The 21,111-nt window shown below is 39.4% G+C and overlaps 1 protein-coding gene across 3 annotated transcripts in view; it reads right to left on the bottom strand.

Annotated features, from left to right (window-relative positions):
* Positions 1–14,850, bottom strand: part of ankha (ANKH inorganic pyrophosphate transport regulator a) — a 16,760-nt gene extending 1,910 nt beyond the window's left edge. For 2 of the 3 annotated variants that reach the window (XM_028569802.1, XM_028569803.1), the window contains exons 1-11: positions 14,271–14,850; positions 12,914–13,130; positions 12,557–12,675; positions 12,184–12,267; positions 11,905–12,075; positions 11,563–11,697; positions 10,753–10,845; positions 10,576–10,668; positions 2,505–2,634; positions 2,273–2,396; positions 1,978–2,077 (exon numbers count right to left, since the gene is read on the bottom strand). In XM_028569802.1, coding sequence (XP_028425603.1) covers positions 1,978–2,077; positions 2,273–2,396; positions 2,505–2,634; positions 10,576–10,668; positions 10,753–10,845; positions 11,563–11,697; positions 11,905–12,075; positions 12,184–12,267; positions 12,557–12,675; positions 12,914–13,130; positions 14,271–14,366 — 1,362 coding nt within the window. In that variant the 5' untranslated portion in view covers positions 14,367–14,850. Of the gene's footprint in view, positions 1–1,977; positions 2,078–2,272; positions 2,397–2,504; positions 2,635–10,575; positions 10,669–10,752; positions 10,846–11,562; positions 11,698–11,904; positions 12,076–12,183; positions 12,268–12,556; positions 12,676–12,913; positions 13,131–13,955; positions 14,251–14,270 lie in introns of those variants that run through there. The other variant, XM_028569804.1, reaches the window with a different exon arrangement.
* Between the last annotated feature and the right edge of the window lie 6,261 nt (positions 14,851–21,111).

Below are 21,111 nucleotides of genomic sequence, written 5' to 3' on the forward strand. Positions count from 1 at the left end.
CGGGTGCACGATTCAATATAGATTTTCATGCTCAAGATTCGATTAAAAAATTATTCTCGATTTTCAAAAAAAAAAAAAAAAAAAAAAAAAAATATGTAGTTACTTTTCCTCTGATTGCAGTAGACAAACTCAGCAAAAAAAGAAACGCCCCTTTTTCAGGACACTGTATTTTAAAGATACTTTAAGATAACGTTAGAGATCTTAATTGTAAAGGGTTTAAACAATGTTTTCCATGCTTGTTCAATGAACCATAAACAAATAACGAACATGCACCTGTTGAACGGTCAAAAAGACAATAACCGCTTGCAGGCGGTAGTTAATTAAGGTCGCAGTTAAAAGAAAATCAGGAAAGTAAAAGAGACCTTAAACTGATTCTGAAAAACACCAAAAGAAAGACGCCCAGGGTCCCTGCTAATCTGCGTGAACGTGCCTTAGGCATGGTGCAAGGAGACATGAGGACAGCAGATGTGGCCAGAGCAATACATTGCAATGTCCCTACTGTGTGACGCCTAAGACAGCGCTACAGGGAGACAGGAAGCACAGCTGATAGTCTTCGCAGTGGCAGACCACGTGTAACAACACCTGCATAGGATCGGTACATCCCAATATCACAGCTGTGGGACAGGTACAGGATGGCAACAACAACCGCAAGAACTGGCCAGTCTGGTGCAGTCCATGAGGAGGAGCTGCAGTACTTAATGCAGCTGGTGCACCAGATACTGAGGGCTACTTTTGATTTTGACCCCCCCCTTTTGTTTAGGGACACATTATTCCATTTCTGTTAGTCACATGTCTGTGAAAATTGTTCACTTTATGTCTTAGCTGTTAAATCTTTTAATGTTCATGCAAATATTTGCATATGTTAAGTTTGCTTAAAATATAAAAGCAGTTGAAAATGACAGGACGTTTCTTTTTTTGCTGAGTATACAATTTAAAAATAACTTTCAAATATGAATCGATTTTGAAATCGGTAGAACTTGAATCGCGATTTGAATGTCAATCGATTTTTAGTAAAGCCACTGTACAGGACACAAACCAGTAAGAGCCATTAAAAGGAGTTCACAGTATTGCAGGTGAATGATGTAAACCCTTTGAAATAAAAGATTATGAATTATAATTATGTTAATGATGGTGCTGCAGCCTCAGAATGGAAGTAGTAGGCCTAGGATGTATTATAACTCATATTAATGTTAAAAAACCTCAAAGTGAAATTTCCATGCCATGGAACCTTTAAACCTCCTTCCTGAAACAGGCCAATTAACATTCGGGGCCCTCAATCAAAACAGCACACCTGAGGAGTTCACACTCTGTCTGATCTTCCTGCTGCCTGAGCTTAGGTTGCTTTGTGGTGAAACTTTGAACATGGTAAAAAAAAAAAAATAAGGGGTGTGAGGTTGAGGACTGTAAGTTAGTTGGGAGGGTGGTACCCTTTACATTTTTTTTACTCTGTTGAACTTGGCCTAGATACACCAGGTCTAGTGGTCAGTGTCAGCCCTGTACATGCATTTGTGAAGTACCTTTTTTAGATAAGCAGGCTAGGTTTTGTTAGAGATGAGTTTGGCCTAGTTGTTATCAATTCCATTTGTTTGGCACAACCTCCAGGTCCCATCCTCCTCCACCTTTTTGTGAACCTTTTTATTTATATTGTAATCAAACACTTTTCACTTAAACGCTGACTCGCACTAATTTGATTGCTGTTATTGTCCCCGTTTTTTACCATAAGTGCATCCACACCCATAATGCTTACTGTAGATTATAGCTGTCCTGAATGGAAGGTTTTATATTTTTTCTTGCATGTATTCATAATGGATTAGTTTCAGTTACATCTCTATTCAGACTAAACAGGACGGCCATAAGCCATAAGTGAAGGACACACCTGGTTAAACATGAACATGGTTGCTGATGGATTTTGCAGAAAGTACAGAATAAAGGTGTGTACTCTCATGTTTGCAGTGACCTCAACCCAAGTGTGCTCACCTGTTGTCGATAAACATAGCACGCTGCTATGGCAACCATTGTCGACTCCCCTATGAAGCCGGCCAGAAGGGAACCAACCCCGAGCGTGGCCCCGTGAACCCTGAAATACAAAAGGATTATTTTAGTAGAAGTGTGGAAGTGAATCATTCTCCTGTTTGATCTTGTCAGGGGGTAAAAAAGAAAGAAGAACATTTTACCAGAATAACACACAATACCGTATGAAATGCCACAGTAAGCCTGAGTCACAGTGCTGACCTGTGTGACCCTGACGTTGTTCTCTGAAGTGTTGACTTACCCCATATAAGGCAGCACAACTAGACTGGTGATGAGGACAATGATGCGGAGAACCGAGCTGGGGGCCAGCACAAAGGTCTTTTTCAGGGTCATGAGCCATCCAGTCAAATGAGCCCGAACCGTCACTGCAAACACACAAAGTGGAAACATCACCCCACTGGTCCGAGCTACGCCCGGGCTAAAACCACAGCAGGAAGGAAAATGCAGCTGAAACATCTAATCTAGTGTCTTACCTGGCACGGGAAAAAAGGAGAAAATTTTGAGCGGGACCACACACAGCTCAGCGAAAGCGTACTCCACTCCAATGACATCAACCAGGATCTTCTCGGATATGTTCGGAGTCCAAAACACCACAAAGCAAAGCTGGACACAAAATGAACAAAAGCAAAATTTATTTCTGCGTTCGCTGCGCCACAATAGAGTCGCCCGGCACGCCTCATTAGATTTCATTAGTTCATTAACTCGAGGGGTTTCGGATTGAATGTGGGCCTTTGAAGCTCACAGAAAACACCCGAGTGAGCAAACACATGGCTACACAATATTATTGTTTCTAGAAGCAGTTGCAGAGGCCCGTGCAACATTACCAAAGCATCTCAAAGCCATTACTGTATTCTAAGCACTTTAGGGAGTGTTAAACATAAGTTTAAACCTGTCTGATCTGAACATAAAGAATTCTGTTTTCAGTCCCAACAAGCACCAGTGGAACTGCCAGGCCGCTGTCGATGAAGCTTATTTAATACCCATCTTTGCTGTCCAGACACATATTATATACTTTGGCACACTGAAACCTGGATACTTCCAGAAAATACTACAACTCCAGCTTTTCCGCTTTCCACCAATCATGCTTTCTGCTTGGGCATCTGGACGAGGAGGTGAGACAGGCTTTCTAATTTACGACAGATGGAAATTCACCCAAATTATCCCCTCTATTAAAACCATTCCTAATTTGAATATCATGCAATCAGCTGTGGTCAAAAAATGTGTGTATTTTTTATTTACTCTCCAACAGCAGTTGAAAAAGCCAATCCTAAACCCATTTTAGGTTGAAAACTTTAGGCTGGTCTCGCTACTACCTTTCCTATGCAAAGTTCTACATCCCGTCTCAGTCTCAGATTTCCTCCGTCAGGATAACCTAGTTGAGCAGAAGTTACTGCAGTCAGCAAAAGAAACCCTGAGGTCTCATCTTCACTTTTTTTTTCGCTTTTTCCAACGTTTTAAATTGTTCAATTTTTCTTCTACACATTTTCAGCGCTTATTTCTATGTCCCATATTTTCTGATATCAAACAAAAATTGAAAACGGGTCAATGTGACCCGAAGACAACACAAGGGTTAAGATTATTTTTTGGGGCTTTTCCGCCTTTAATGGACAGGACAGCTGGGTGAGAAAGGGGAGAGAGAGGGGGAAGACATGCAGGAAATCATCACAGGTTGGACTCGAACCCTGGACCTCTGCATTGAGGCATGAACCTATGTAAATGTGCGCCTGCTCTATCAACTGAGCCAACCCGGCCACACATATCCAAGTCTTTGATAATGTTTAAAAGTAGTTGTGTTTCTCCTTCTTATCGGGGTTATGTCTCCAGTCTTGCAAACTGTTGGCTGGTTGGTTTTTGTACAGAAACCATAGCAACGCACAGAGCTGATCATAAGCCTGTGGTGAAAACCCCGATTGAGACGCATATTCCGAATGCGCATACATGTCCAAACAATGCTTCTAAAACTTGAATAATACCAGAATTCCACACTCTTAATCGGAAAATGCTATATTCGGGGAATAAAAGGCCTTATTCAGAATATGCTGTTTATGTGACCTGTAGGGCTGAACAATTAATCGCATTTGCAATAATCTCGCGATATGTTAAAATGCGATTTCCTAATTGCAAAGGCTTACTTATTTAACTGTCTAGTAAAGTTCAACAACAGTGTTTAAAAAGTGCAATCCACATGTTTACATATGTTTATTATAGTAAATAATAATTCAATAATCTAATACTACTAATTGTGGTAAAGCCACATATTTGTTTTTATATTTCTGCAATCTGCACTTTAGTTTGTGTGATTTGTTTCTGACTTTCATATGAATGTTTACACAAGGCTTGGTCAGTGCTCAGTATACTACTATGACTGAAGTAGTTAAATAAAAGATGTCATTCATATGAATTCATGCATCACCTAATTTCATCATCACATACAGGCCTGGCCTCCAGGAAAGAACAGTTTGTTTAATCTATCTAATCTTGTGTTATTCATACTATACAATGATATTTTGCTTGTCTTATAATAATATGAATAATACAGAAGACAAAGAGCTTAAAAAAAGATTGCTTATTAAATCGCAATTGCAATATTGGTGAAAAAATTACATTATTTTCCAAAATTGTTCAGCCCTAGTGACCTGTATCAAATTCGGGATATGGTCATATTCGCAATAATAGTGGAATATTGGTGTGCATGTAAACATACTGAATGTTACCTCAAAACGTATGATAGAAAACCACATTGAACTCAATTGCTCTAAGAATAAATTGGATGTTGCTATGGACAAAAAGCATCTGCCAAATGCATAAATAAATAAAAATAATAATAAATGTATCTTATGCTGCTGACATTCAGCCTCATGCAGCAAACAATATACAGACAAATGTCCTTATTTTTGTTTGTATCCAGGATTTGTTCTATTTTTGTGTTCTTAATTTTACGAGTGGTTGAAAGCACTACCAAGATAAGTTCTCACAGTCCACAAATGAATTGTTCAACGCTAGGAAACATAATTTCAGGAACATAAAAAAAAAAAAAAAAAAAAAAATGCATGAATATCATATAATGAAATTTAAATGATATTCTATATATTAGATGATTATGTTTAAGCTGCGTTTCTACTGTACTTACACTCTGGAAAACTGCATGTTTACTTTAAGTTTAACAGTACGTCGATTTCACAACTGCTAAGGTTTTTCTTTTTACAGCCTGTTTGGTGGCATCTCTCAAATTCTTGGGCATGGGCCAGAGCATTTGCACACAGCACAACACCAACTCTTATATAATGTTTAGGGGGGCGTTACCTATGCTAACAAACAATTATGATTGATCATTCAGCACACTTGGGTAAGGGCAGATTTGGATGGCTAAGAACGTTTTGTGCATCTGGAGTTGACTTCTCTTATTTTTTCTCAACAGAAAATGAAGAGAAAATATAAGACATGTAAGAGAATGTATGACACACAGTACAAGATGAAAGCTCTACAATATTTTGAATAAACTGAAACAAAACCTGCCCAGAGTAATCCCATAAACATTTCACCATCTCACTCTTCTAAAAGAATTAGACATGTAGTAGGAAATTATGAATTGTGCAGAAAAGCCATTGATGTGGTTTTTGATCCCTTGAACCAAAATAGATTTCTGTTGGTATCGCCTTACCATCTATCATTATCACAAATTTGTTTGGCTAAAGTTAAACCGCCGTCTCCCCTGAATCAGCTGCGGTTTCTTCACACTCACTGCCTCGACATCCTAAACACAAGTCTGTTTTCATAAGATTAAATTATTTGTTACAGAACATTACGCCGTTCCTTTCTCAAATATACTTTCGCCTGCCTCCTCAGCTGTTTTTCATTCTGTTGTCTTCCTTCATGCGTAATCAGAACAAGTCTTGACATGAGGGCTGTCAGCTTGTATTTTACAACAACACTGCTACAGAACATACCCATCTGCCTGTTGTGCTGTGTCAAGCACACACACCCACATACTGTACATGTTTACAGCTCTAGGATTCCACATCTGGTGTGCCACTCTCTTCCTCCTCCTCCTCCTCCTCCTCCTAAAAGACCCAACCTTGGCCACAAACTTCCTGTTTTTCTTCTCCGGGCTGTTACGACAACTAACTGCTCCTTTTTACTTTACAGAAGATCACTTCATTGTTTTAACATCAAGTAGAGGGCAAATACAAAGCCTATAATATAATAGCCTGGATCATTCAGAGTTTTTGCGGATCTGTTGGCATTATTATTCAAACACTTTTCTGAAAAACAAAAACACTGAGCAGCAGCGTACATAGTGTGGCTGCAGCACTCATTGCTTAAAAGTACACCTGCGAGGGGCTTTTGGAATGTGTTAACTGATATGTTTTACGTGAATGCCTATTTCATTAAGCTCTTAAAGCTTGGGTGGGAGTGTTATGGGGGAAACAAAAGCCCCTTAGCCTCTTCACAAATCCCACCCTAATTTGTCTCCCTCTCTCTGCAACCTGAAACCACGACAGCACGGCAAAGGAAAAGATCGACATGCATCCAAGCCGTGAACCTCTATCCCTTTGAACTTTAGTGTACAGCTGTATAGGCATAAATAACTTAAATGTCGGATCTTTTCTAGAACTCCTGAGTTTTGCCTTTGTTTTTCGAGTTCAGAAACGATTTAGTGGAAAATCTTTGGCATTGGGAATTGCCTTTGGCGAGCTTTGCAAAAGCAGTGTCAAACTTGTTTCTGCATAACACTGGACTGGTTCTGTCAATCATGGGAGTGAACCCTGACTACACTCTGTATCTTTTAAGCTGTGATACAGCAGGATTAGAAAAAGGTAAACATAGCAGAGATGGTATGTTTTGCCTGCTGGTGGTGTTTTAATCTTTTTTTATCAGCATGTGCATACACAAATACACTGCAATGTAGGACTGCCTATTATGAAAGTAAATACTGGAACTTCGTGCTATCTGTATCAACTACCAGGCAGGGCTCCACACTAACTTTTGGCCTTGGTTGCACTGGTGCGCCTAACTTTTTTTATTTAGGTGCACCAGCACAAAATTTAGGTGCACCCAAATTTTTCCTCGCATCGCCGTAACGCTGAATGGCGATACACGATATATAGCTCTGTATTTTTTTACAAAGTGGGCTAAATGTTCAGTTTTAAGTCAAAGCCACTTTTCACAAGCTCTTTTATTAAAACAGATTGTAATTAAAATAAAATGCAAAGACAGGGTTTCCTTTACCAGTTTGAAAATATACAGCTGCAACACATGTAAATGAAAGCAGGGCTCTCACACACGCATTTCAACCCGTTCACACGCTCACACGCCACACCTTGTATTTCTCACGCAGAGAAATTACCAGGATAACGCCCACCACGTTGCGCCGCTATTTTTAACAGTGGAACAGGTGGAGGAATCAAGTGAGTTTCCCATAGAGTTCAGAACGCCCTGCCACCATCCGCTGTGCTACCATTGGTCATTTTAGGTTCGGGCCCGCCCCATTTTGACCCATCTAGCAGTTCATCCAATAAGCAGCCTGAGGAAAGCTTTGAGTGAAAGCTTCTCAGCCAATCAGCGGCTTCTACCCGCCTGCCCACAGGCTGCGTCGTCACCAGCAAGTGATCCAATGAAATGAATGACGTTTGTGCGCAAGCTTTTCAAGCAAGCTCAATGAGACAGACACAGAGTGTAGCTATTAGCTAGCTAATATGAAACGCAAAGCGAAGCAAAGCAGCTTGTTTTCATCTAAATTCAACAAAAACACTCCAAGGAGCAGGAGGAGGACATTTTAAGTAACGCGGTTACAAGTGACGATTTACCATCCTGCTCGGCCGCCCTCTCCCCATCAAGTCCTCCCGTAGCCACACCGTCACACCAGCAAGGCAAGTAGTGTCTTAACGTTATTAGTGTCTGGCTGTCTGAATGAAGGGGAAACCTGAATACATTTGGCTTATTTTAATTGGTATTTTTAATTGGATTTAATTGGTATATATATATATATATATATATATATATATATATATATATATATATATATATATATATATATATATATATATATATATATATATATATATAAAATTAGGGCTGTCAAAATTAACGCGTTAATTTTTTAATATTTAACTCGTTAAAAAAAATTTACGAAATTAACGCAGCTGTGTTTGTTTAATTCATGTGGTGGCTGAGAAACGTAATACGTCTACATAACAGCAGGCGGCGCTAATCTGTATTGTTGCCCAAGTAATGAAAACCGGCAGCTGATTGGACGAACGCGTCACATGGGTTTGTTTTCTCCGGATAGTGAGAGCCAAACTGTCATGGCGGCCGTTCAGAATACGATCTCATATTGTACTAAAATAGTTCACTGAAACAGGTTTCTGAAAACATTTTAAGCGAGAAAAAGGCCGTGATGCAGTTGCTGAATCCGTCTTCATTTCAGCTCAACAAAGGTCAGTTTAGAAGATTTTCGTCATATTTTGAGAGACTCTAGTCACACTCATTCCACTCGCCATTTCCGGGTGAGTCCCGACTGCCCTGCCGGCGACTGAACATAGGCTCTTTGGAGATGAACTGCGCCTCGCCTGTAAAGTAGACGAGAGCAGGCGACAGCAGCCGGGGACAGTGACAAAAATCTGCTCTCTTTTTTGTTTTTCTTCATATTTGCAAAGTTAAATGATTTAGCATTTAAATATCCATTATTACAAGCTTCAGTCTCAATTTTAAAAAGCGATTAATCGCGATTAATTACAGCAAATTGTGCAATTAATTAGTTAATTTTTTATAATCGAGATATATATATATATATATATATATATATATATATATATATATATATGAGAAAGCTCCTTCATAAGCTTTCAACAACAATAACAGACTGATTAAAAGAGAAAGAGGACGCCCGGATAGCTCAGTTGGTAAATATAGAGGTTTGACTCCGACCTGCGGCCCTTTCCTACATGTCGTCATCCCCCCCCTTCTCCCCTTTCATGTCTTCAGCTTTCCTATCAAAATAAAGGCCGAAATCTTTAGAAAAAAAAAAAAGAACGACCGAAAGACCGAGGGAGTGCGATGGACTGAAGCGTATGCTAGGCTACTCAGAGAGTGACGGCTGACTAATTAGCGGCGTTACACCCGTCTTGTGTAGGCTATGAAATGTCTGTATCGTCCCTGCGCTGCATTTTTATGAACTATGATCCAGCAGGCTCCGTCTTACACGCTATTACTCAACCAACTGAAGTTGCATTTAATAACTTCTGTGTTTTTCGCCGTGGCAGCCGCAATAACAGAGAGTTACCAGCGGAAACACTGGTACCGATACAGGTTTCCCTCTCATACTTAACAATATACAGCTGTGTTAATAACAATTAAAACTGTAGAAAAATGTCGGGAATTTGGACCAGCGGCGCTGTGCCTCTCGATGTTGCAGGTGAGCCGGTGTTCTGTCGATTTATGCTACCTATCGAGATGTGCTACTTAGCGGTTCTGCGCATGCGCACGACCCACAAGCATGGTCTGATTCCCCGCCCATAAATCTATGCAACCTTGTGGTCGGACATACGGCCGATACTGTGGTTAATAGAGTAATATCTAATAAATAATTTATTCATTGTACCTTTTGATAGGGTATATTTGTCTATCAGAATACGCTACCACTGAAATATTCAATAAATATAATTTAATAGACTATCAAAATATGCTCCTTATCTCCCGACAGTGCACATGGAGTGAGTAGTGGTGCAATATATAATGATTCTGTTGGGGGAGCATTATTTGATAGGGTATATTTGTCTATCAGAATATGCTACCACTGAAATATTCAATAAAGATATAATGGAGTATCAAAATATTCTCAAATAAACATAAGATGTCAATACTGTTAGAGTTATACCTCTATGGAATTCAGCCTGCCTGCACATTTGGAAATATGCAGGCAAATATATCACATAAGGAAGCACATTTCGATAGGGCAGCGCGACTCGATAGACTCTACTATCGATTTACGCTACGGTAGCATTTTTCGACAAGGCAGCATAGATCGTCAGAACACCGGCCGGTGTGTGAGTGAATGGGGGCGGGGCTGCGCGGAGGAGAGATCCAAACACAGGCACGGCTTTCCAGAAGGAATGGGTCATGTAACGCAACATTAAACCATATCGATAGAAACGACATCGCTTCGTTAGTGGAGAGGCAGCGGATGCGAGGACGTTAGGTGCACCGGTGCGACCTAGGAAAAATCTTAGTCGCACCCTTACAAATTTTGGTCGCATTTCAATGTTAATGCTCAAATCTAAAAAAAGCCAAAAATGTTGCCAGTTTTCTTTAATAATGGACTAAAACCATGGATTGATTTTTCAAAATTGTTGCTGATTAATTTTCTGTCATTTGATTCATTGTTTCACCTCCAAACCGCATTCAATTTTCCTCAAATTCCAGCCAGACGTTCAGGACTGTTTCCACACAGACCATTAAAACAAACTGTTAACCTCACCTTCTTTCTGAGCTAATTCATGCTATATCATAAGAGTCAAATTAAGTGCCTGAAAAAAAACATCTTACCGTGAGTGACAGAGCTACACAGCAGGATGTAAACTTTTTGATATGGGACTTGGTGACAGGGGTGCCGGCGTTCATCTTGTTGCTGGGATTGTTCTGTTAATAAGAGAGCAATATTAGTGGTGTAAACGATAAACTGTTACCACAGCAACAAACACTAGTAATGGGAGTTTGGATTACCTTGTCAAAGGCAGGGTACACTGCTCTCAGTTCGGTTAACCAACCGTAGGGCATGTGACCCACAGGGTATGTGGCCGTGAGGACAGCCACAGCCTGGAATGACAACGACAGGCAGCTATAAGTCATCAGCACGCCAACACTTTAATGTTCAAAATACCACACGCAGCACACACTGCTAAATGAATGACCGGTATCTAACAATAGCAGATAGGAAAGCAACACGTGTCTCTCACTTTCCCAGCGGCGTGCAGCTTTTCACAAGTTTATGATTGGATAACAGCCTTGAGCTTGTCATTGTGTCCCAAACAACAACGGGCATTGTCAGGCTTCACACAGGAACAGTAGGACCATGTAGGATTGTTTTCACTCAGTGCAATTATGCCCTGAGTTCCACATGAACGTGGTGAATCACCTAAACCACTGGCAGTCAGTGTTGTCAATGATTTCCAGTTCATTCTGGTAAACAGCTTTCTGTATTGTCTCTAGAAGTTAGGGTTGCTGTAAGCCAGAAAGCTCCAGATGGAGTTTGTTAGCATTTGGCTTTTCATCTGCAATAACTTGAGGGAAAAATGAGTCCAGTGGCTTCAAAAAGCTATAAAGTCTGATGTCGAACAACAGTCTGTAATTATACTAGTATTACTATCAAGTAATTTGTGGCAGCTTTATTAATAACATCCAGATTAAATGCAAATGACATAACATGATGTATTCCTAATCATACATGACAGTCAATGTAAAGAATGATAGGAAAATGCTTTCTAGAGGAGTAGCTCAGATATGTTTGGCGAATCGAATTCCTGATATACACACCTCTGTGGCATCAGAGGTCCCCTTGAGGTCGCGAGACACAAAGAGGTTGACGATGGGTCGGCTGATACGCTGAGTGGCCAGGATGAGGGCCAGGGGCCACCAGAAAATCAGCATCTTTTTGATAGTGGCATCGCCCTGCAGGGATCAAGACATATCCCCAAAAAAATCACTAGTTTTAGAAAAAAAGACGAGATTCAAAACCTATTATTACAAAATTCAACTAACTCAATTGTGCCTTTAGTTCAGGTCCATACCCCTTATTTATTTCTGACATATTTTTCCTTACAGAGGAAAACTTTAACAATAACTAACAAGTTCAACAATAAAAAAGGTAGCACTTACGCCCACATCAAGTCCACTGGAGTCTGGGATGTTGTCGTGAATTTTACAGTAGTAACCCATACCGACAATGGTGAAACGGACCAAGGCACCCATATACAGGGAAAGGATCGGGATAAGTAAAGGCTCCACACATTCTAGGTTACTGTGGAGGAGAATGGCCACGAACACAATCTGCAGGAAAGAACAGTGAAGATAAACATCAAAAATCAACTACAAAACTTTCTTCCAACTATTAATGCTGCATTAAATAAAAAATAAAAAAGTGATGGATCTCATTACCTGGGCCACAACATCAGATATTGAGGCTGAGCCTACTATGACGCTGTACTTGTGCTTGAGAAGTATCCCTGCATGAATCCACGCCTTCAAAACAGAGCAATGGACAGAAGTGTTATCCCAAGACACCAAGCTTTAAACTAAAAACAAAGACTATTTTGGCCATTTTTTTTTTTTCAACCACAGCTGGATGACAGGCTATATATATATATAATGGAAGAAAGCTAAACTTTGAAGCAGGGAAAACACTATCACTTGGAGCCAGCATGGACAGAAGATTAAAAACCAACAATTTCTAGGTCAGTTTAAATCCATGATTGCGTGACAAAATGCTTGACTATTAATGTAGAATAATACTGCTATACTGCACACTCACCATTGCATCCAACAAAGGAAATGCAGCCAGGTATAAGAACGCCTTTCTTGTCTTGTGCCCCACAGATTCGTCCACATGGTGGAGCTTATTAATGATGTAGTATCCTAAATCCGTGTAAGCTATAGAGGGAAAAAGAGAAAACTACAGGTGAGTAGAGGTTAAGCAGATAATTTCTACTCTATTTTTATTGTTTTGAGCAGCAGAAGATTGTGATCTTCCCCAGAAAGAAAGCTGTCAGAGGGTGCTACCATAATACAATTTAAGGTTCGCCACAAATACCAAAAACCACACTTTCACAGGATGCGGTTTAAGCACAGCATGTTATCCCATGTGCACAAACAATCCTTAAACACACACCTATCAAGATGTGAAGGACGAACGCGATGACCCCGGCCGTCACCATGCAGAACACAGCCTTCCTCCGGTCCCTCTTGCTGTTGACAAACACCAAACCAACATTCTTGAAGTCGCTCATGGGTCCGGTGAAGAACTTCATCAGGGAGTAGGCCAGCCCATAGCTGGCCAGCATTTCAATTGCGTCCTCTTTGACTGTGGCTATGCCCCTGTTGAGGGCCTGGAAAAGATATTGTGGGGTTGGTGTGGAGAGGGTGAGGTATCAGGGGAATGAGACAGCACATGAGGGGGGGGGGGGGGGGGGGAGGAGAGAAGTTCAGTGTGGCAGTGTGACCAGCCCACGTGACCATGACTTACCCTAACTTTATCTCTGACCAGATGGTACTTCACAACAGCCCTGCATTAAAATGAATACTTGCATGTGCTTTACAGACACAATAAAACATGAGACCTTTGACTAGTGCAAAGCATTCCGTTACCATCATTTCTACACAGGAAACACCCACAACACTGTATTCAAGAATTATTTCCATTCAGAACCACCACTACTACTGCTGCCCTTTCCTTTCCAGGACTATGTGCTATTTATACCAGCTAACAGAGACATTACATAAGCTAATCCTAACATCTCCTAGCAACAATGCGGGTTTTTTGGTAATCTCACACTATGTGCTTAAAGTGTCTTTGGAGTGGGCAGCCACCAGACCAGTCATGTTGCTGAGAAAGGACAGGAAATGACCAAGAAGGAAAATATGACAGCTAACCTTATATACTGTCTATGCAGCTAACGTTAAAGAAAATCAAATGCCAGGGCGTGCGTTTAATCTGTATACATGATCCGCCATGATCTACAAACAGGCCTTGATTCTGATTTATCAAATGTCAAATCGCAGGCAGGTAGTGTGCTGCTTTTTTAAGACAGGCTGGATAATAAATAAAATCCGCAGTAACGTTAGCCCAATGCATCTGAAGACAGAAGTGACGAAAACATCTCCTCAGAATAAACAAGGGCCTCCCTCTCCTCCTGAATAATGTATATACAAACCTAATGGATGTCTTCACGGTGCCTCTCAGCCTGCCAGCTAAATTAGCTCTAGCTACAACACAAGCCAAGCGTCTTTAAACTGACAAAATAAGGTTCAGTGTAAGTCGGACAAACGGTGTCAGTGTGCTCTGGCGCTTCAAAACTGCTGCTCGGCAACAGCAGCGGTGGACACACTTAAACCTTATTCTCCCGGCGGCGGAATAAAAAAAAACCTTAAAACCCTTAGCCGCTGCTAGCAAAAGCCAAAGCTACGGTCTTGAGCTTGCCATTATTGAGCGAAAAACACCGCTAGCAAAACAACAACGACAACGTTACCTGTTCCCCGAGGTCGATGGCAACATTGGTGATCGCCAAAGGCACCAGAAAGCGGATGAGAGGCCAGTAAGGACTGAGAGATGGAAAATCCACCATAGTAGAAGCCGGGATGACAGAGCGAGGGGCATCTGCCTCGGTCTTGATTGATTAAAAAGGAAATCAAAGAGCTAGCGGCTAGAAGGCAGTCAAAGCACCTGTATTTCTAGCGAGAAAAGGGAGGTTAAGTGAGGCAGCGGCAGGAGCCGGGGCGCTCCTGTAGCGGCAGCGCTTCACACAATACTTCGATGCTGCTGAGCTGAGGAGAAGGTCAACGGAAATTTCAGACAGGCGCATCTTCCTCGCAAATCATCATCAAGGGGGTGGGGGGAAACGCAAGGTGACATCAAAACAGCGCCGAATTTGAGAGAGGAAGCGTCCCACGGTATCCGACGGTAGAGGTTTGGATTTAAGCAATAATCCGAATCTGGTTGGATTAGTTTTCTAGTTAACGTTACGCATTTGACTGCGCCTGTGCTACGCAGTTCCGTTGTTGACGACCCTCCCCGTGGCTGGAACCAACTGCTGCCTGCACGTGTGCCAGGCATCCCGGCCGTGACATCATCAGCAAGTAAACCTCGCTTTTATTATTGCTGCCTGTACACACAGGACTGCATAATGTGTTTACCTTAAAGCAGCACATAATGTTCTGACTAGGCAGGCTATTGATTTAACTGGCATGTCATGGTGAATAAACATCCCTTATGGGGTGGGGATATTATTTTTTTATTTACACCAAAAATTGGGGACAATTTAACTGGATTCTGGTACAAAGATTGAATGAAACTGAGATTTGCATGGTCGAAAACCCTCATAGACCTACATGTTACAAATGTATCTTCACACAGAAAGATAGTTTGGTCCCATAATACAAGTATTATTTTGATGTTGTTTTGTTTACATTGTACCCCTCTTAAGGACAGCAATTATATTTAGAATAAACAAGCCCTGATATGGCAATATCTAGTGAAAACCTGACCCCTGGTGGAAAAACAATGTGTTTCAATATGACATTTTAATGATTTTTATTGCAAATACTTAACAACACATCAAATTTGAGAAAAGAACAACAACAGTATAGATAAGCATAAACATCACGACACGGCAAAACGAAATTAGGTAGGCTACATTTCTCCTTACCTGTAAGCATCTTTCTGTCACACATGTATTTGACCAGATTCTGTGATAAAATGTCAGCTTGGCCATTTAGACTTTTAATCAACCTGGAAAGTCAACAAACCATTCCTTGTAAGTACATAAAAAAAACTTACTTGGCATTAAACCTGATACTGATGCTAGAATGGATGATTTAATTGTTAAAGATATACACATTTCAATTTGCATAGTTTTGTTTGTGCATACAAGATAATTTCTTAGCTTGGAAACAGTAGTTTGACTAAAAAAAACTTTACTCAAGGTCAGTTTACAGTATCTTACTTAGGCTACTGAAGTTTTCAACATTAGAAGAATGCTGAAGAATGCTCATTTAGCCATGAATGTCAGACCTGAAAGGCACATTGTCATTCTACAGTCTCCCTTTCACACAGATAGCTACTATGGTATGTTTGCAGTTTAGTGAAATGGAAACATGCTTCTGTTGTAAAAACTGAGTAAAGTCTGGAACCTGAGTAATCTTTAGCCAAAAGTTGTTTATGTGTCTGCTTGGTGCCTGATTGTAACAGTTGACACAGCCTTGTACTGGCAGACATGCCTTTACTCTGCAGCTGTAACTAAAGTCAGATGTTTACTAAAGAGCTTGAACCTACACATACACTTTGTGTGTTAAATCCTAAAGCTACAATATAATTCCTTTATCATGTCAGGATTGCATTAGTGCTATTTTTTTATGGGGTTCTCAATAATAGAGGACTTTGCGGATTTCTTTTAAAAGTCAATCATTGACTAGCAGGTTTTTATGTCCAGAAATGTGTTTAGTGCAATCAGTGTTTCGTGCAATCAGTGTATATCCAACGGTGACTCAAGATCACTGGTATTGGCATTAACAGGTTCATTTTAGTATTCATTTTCAATGACTTAGATCATGTTTACAAGTTTCCCAGATCATAAAAACCCTCTGCAACATTTATTCTGTTGTATGTGTATGTGTATGTGTGTGTGTGTGTGTGTGTGTGTGTGTGTGTGTGTGTGTGTGTGTGTGTGTGTGTGTGTGTGTGTGTGTGTGTGTGTGTGTGTGTGTGTGTGTGTGTGTGTGTGTGTGTGTGTGTGTGTGTGTGTGTGTGTGTGTGTGTGTTTTCTTTGGCAGTAGGGAACCTTCTTTTTATGAGGTTCCAGGGTAGCAAAACATTTAGCATGCATAACATACGTTGCAGCTACTGTAAATATTTACAGTATACCCAGATATTATAAATCTAAATGCAGGGAGTTATTAAAGTTTACTAAACTTTCACAATAATTTTAATTGGTTTTAAGAAATGTATTTGAAAATTATGGAGAATTTCAAAAAAGAAATTGGCATTAGACCATTAGTTACTAACTATTAATAACTGTGCAGTGCAAAACTACAAACAGTACACTACTGTTGTGATGTAATATAAGTAGGATTTATATTTACTAACTGATGGATGACAAATGTAGGCAAGGCAGCTTTATAAATTAAAAATTTAGATGAAATGAAATAAAATACATAACATTATTTTTTGTTATGTAGGTATTTTTATGTAGGTTTTCAGGTGACACAACACGCCCTCTAGTGGCTTTTTAGGGGACCCTCATACCCACCCTCCACAAAGTGGACACTATAACCTCATCCTCGTAACTATCATTTGATATTTCATTCAGCACTGATGTGACCTGATGATTTATCAGTGTCCCAATAGATCCCCTCCTTATGCTCTTGTAGGGACTTTCTGTTTCTGTTGCGACCTTTATGCTTGGAAACAATATCAGTTAAGATGCCCCCGTGATGTCTCTCAACGTGAATTAAGTGATATAAATGTGATCAGTTGTTTCTTAAATGATATTGCACTGCTCAATAATATGCAAAACTTTTCTACCAGTGTCATCTAATCACGTGTGAAAAGAAAAGTGCAGTTTGAAAAACGTGGCTTTCAAACACACAGATGAGCTGCATTTCAGGGAGTGGAATCTTCCTTGCTGTGACAGATTTTTCCAACTCCCGCAAAATGTTTAAATTTAAAATCAAATAAAGCAGCTGATGCTGAGTTATCACGGGCGGAGCATATCACTGCATGTTAGAGATGTACTAAACTGCAGAGAGAAGGGAACTAGCAGATGTTGAGACGTGGGTAAACAATCTGGAGTTTGTCTCTCCTTTACAAGTTGATCACTTTCCAGGTTTTTTTTTCCTCACAGCTGATTTATGTTGTTTGCAGAATTTGGAGCATCATTTGGCACTGTGTTGGAGCACATAAGAAACCAAATAATACAAACAACAACACATCACATTCAGAAGAATATACCCTCTGAATAGGATGGGTGCTCTTAAAACATCCGCCCTCATGTTTATGTACCTTTCTATCTCTTCTGTCCTTCAGGTATTTCGATGGAGTGTCATCATCTCCTGACTTTTGGCTCTGGACCCCAAATCAAAAACAGAAAAATGAGGATGTCTGGGTTTGTGATTTTTTTTTATCTCAAAACCAGACAGCTGGCTTCTTCACCCCAATAACTAACGCTGCCCTATAACCTGACTTGCACCTCTCTACAGAGCACACCTGAACCCCCATAAACAACCATCAATCAAGGAAGGCAGTAAAACCCAATGATCTTTGTACTAACGATGCAAATACTATATTTTCTATATTTACTTTCTATTGTATCTATCATTCAGTAAAAGGAACTATTAAGGGAACTAAAAATGGTTTCAAGTTGTTTGCGCCTTAACATTGCTGAGGTTTAAAAAGCATTTTCTATTTTTATTTGTGTTATACCACCATTTCTATAGAAAGTAATAAATAAATACATTTCATCTGATGTGTATGTATATATATTTACATCACATGTAACATCAGTCAAAAGTAAGACAAATATTTTTTTGTAGTAAAGATGCAAATACAACTATCTATCAGAAAGTATTATTTATTTATAACAGACACAAAATTATTTGAAGTAGGGTTACAATAAAGAGGTTTTCTGATATTTTGTCATTACTACGGTAAGCACAATCAATTTTGCCTTAAACTTCAAAACTGTCCTGTACTTGTTTGTATATTAAACAAGTATATATATATATATATATATATATATATATATATATATATATATATATGTGTGTGTATATGTTTAAAACATGTAGGAAAAGGAATATACATTTGATGATAATAAAGAACAATTGTTTGGATTCCTATTACAATAAATACTTATCTGTCATATCTGCTATCTCTCATTTATTTGTCTTAGACTTGGCAGGAAATCTTCTAGGACACCCAAAGAGACAAAATACCAAACTGTCTATTACTATAAACACACTGCAGGTTTAAGTTGCAATATTGAAATGTTCATTGTTGCACCGGTTACACGAGTACAAACATGTGAAAAGCTATGATGGAGGCCCCATTAAAGAAAAACAATGTAAGGGTCAATAAGTAAGAGGCAATGCAGGAAAAACTGTAGCTGTTACAGGCTTTGTCAATAACTACCTATTGTCACTGTTAATAATTAATGACACAATTAGCTCTGGAGTAGTCTGACAGATCTGCCATGCTCTCATTGTTGACTGCTTAGTTGGGTCGTCTTAGATCGTCCTCTCAGCAACTAACCTGAACAGATATTGATTTCCTGCCTCATACAGACGCAGCATGCTGAACTGTATGAGAAACAGCACACACTCCAATAATCTTACATGGGTGTGCTGATGTGTTCTTTCAATGTATGAATGAATTTCGGTGCAGGAACATGCTGCCACATGACTGATGCTAACACGTACTAGACACAGAAGAGGAAACAACCGACATAGCAGAGTTCGTAGTATGCTGAATAAGCTGTAAATTTGAGGCCACAGAGCACAGGACGTTGGGTTTATGGTAAAAAATTAGGGAAGTTCAGAAAGGATTCAAAAGGAAAGGCAACAGTTGGGGCCTTATGTAAGAAGAAGCCACGAAGATACTGGAATGAATAGCCATGGATGCAGGGGCCCATATAGAATGGCTGTACAGTATTCAGAATGTTGTGCTACGCGTCTGAATATATCCACTGTACACACTGTCTTCCTCAGGCAAAACTTTCATATATTGGGTGTTAAATATTTGTAAAATAGGGGATTATTTTGTTTATTAATTGAGTAAACTAGCTTTTCTGTAAGAATACAGTTAGGTTTTGCTTTCACTTTGAATGTTATGACCCCTAACCCAAATATAATATAATTATGCTGCTCTTATTCTGTTTTTAACTCTCTTGTGTATGCATTTGCATTGTATTTATTTATTTATTAATTATGGGGAACTGTGTGTTGTATAGGAATGTGTGTTTATGTGTGACCTGCTGGACACTCAAATTTCCCCATGGGGATGAATAAAGTTATCTTCTATCTATCTAGAGTTTTGGTTTCTGTTTGAATGTGACTTTGGTGTCATTTTCTCATTTTTCTCTTTGACCATTCCCTACACTCTACAGTTGATTATTTTTGCACCATCATTGGAGAAGTAGTGTCATAACCAACTGTTTTTATTTATCAAAGACTACTGTATATTGCTTTGTGGGATTTGTTTTGCAAAAAGTAGTGTACATGCTGTGGACACTAGATTGTTTTAGAGGCCACTAGATGTGCATACATTTTGATGTGTTCCTTCATCAATGAGTCAATCCTCAGAAACTTAATCACCATTTTGATTATAGATTCATCGTTTGAGACGGTGTACAGCTTCTCAAGTGTGATAATTCTTCTCTGTTTTATATAATTGAAAACTGAACATCTGTGTAAACTGTTGGTTGGAAAAAACAAACAAGATGAAAACATCACTTTGTGCGCTGGGAAATTATGATGGACATTTTTCATTCTCCTGTAACATTCTTTAGACTAAACAAATGTTTGATTAATTGAAAATATAATCAACTGATTAATCGATAAAGAAAACATCAACAATCCTACATCTTTCCCAGTCTGGAATTATTTTAATTACAGCAAGACATCACAAATCTCTTCAACTTTTCCCTTTCATCTTCCACTCTCTGTTAATACTTTCTCAGTTCATCCTTTTATTTTGGTTAAAACACTATTTAGTATAGTATTTCTTATTTATTCATTATTTAACATCTTTTCTATAAAAGCAATTTGAATTTCCTTTGAGTGTGAAATAAGCTATAACTGTCTTGCATTGATGGTACAATGTGGTTGTTTTACTGCTATGATGGGGTTATCTCACCAGTATTAGCAGAAGGATTTGGTTACTGAACTCATTCTGCTGAATTGTTTGGGTCAATTTCTGCTCAGAATGATTGCAGTGTGAGAAATGAACACTGTGAACCCACCTTAATGACTGACTTTGATCCTTATAATATAGATTGATACAGCACTTAAATAGCACTTTTAATTTGCCAATAGCTGGATATTTCTGCCCTTGAAGGAAAATATTTAGTCTTTTTTTTTTTATAAAACTTCTGCACTTTACTGTATACCATGTCAATCAAAAGTGGTAGAACCAGTTTTACTGAGAGAAAAAAAAACACAATCAAACTTCTCCCAAGCACATTCAGTCTCCACTTATCAGAGGAAATGATGCCAGCCAGTCTCAAAGCTACCCTCTGTGTCTCCAGACGCTCTGAAAACACAGTAACACAAGAAACATCCGGAGCCGATAAACACAATGACCACAACACATGAGTCTGG

The sequence above is a fragment of the Perca flavescens genome, chromosome 22 (assembly GCF_004354835.1).
Source record: "Perca flavescens isolate YP-PL-M2 chromosome 22, PFLA_1.0, whole genome shotgun sequence".
Classification (NCBI taxonomy): domain Eukaryota; kingdom Metazoa; phylum Chordata; class Actinopteri; order Perciformes; family Percidae; genus Perca; species Perca flavescens.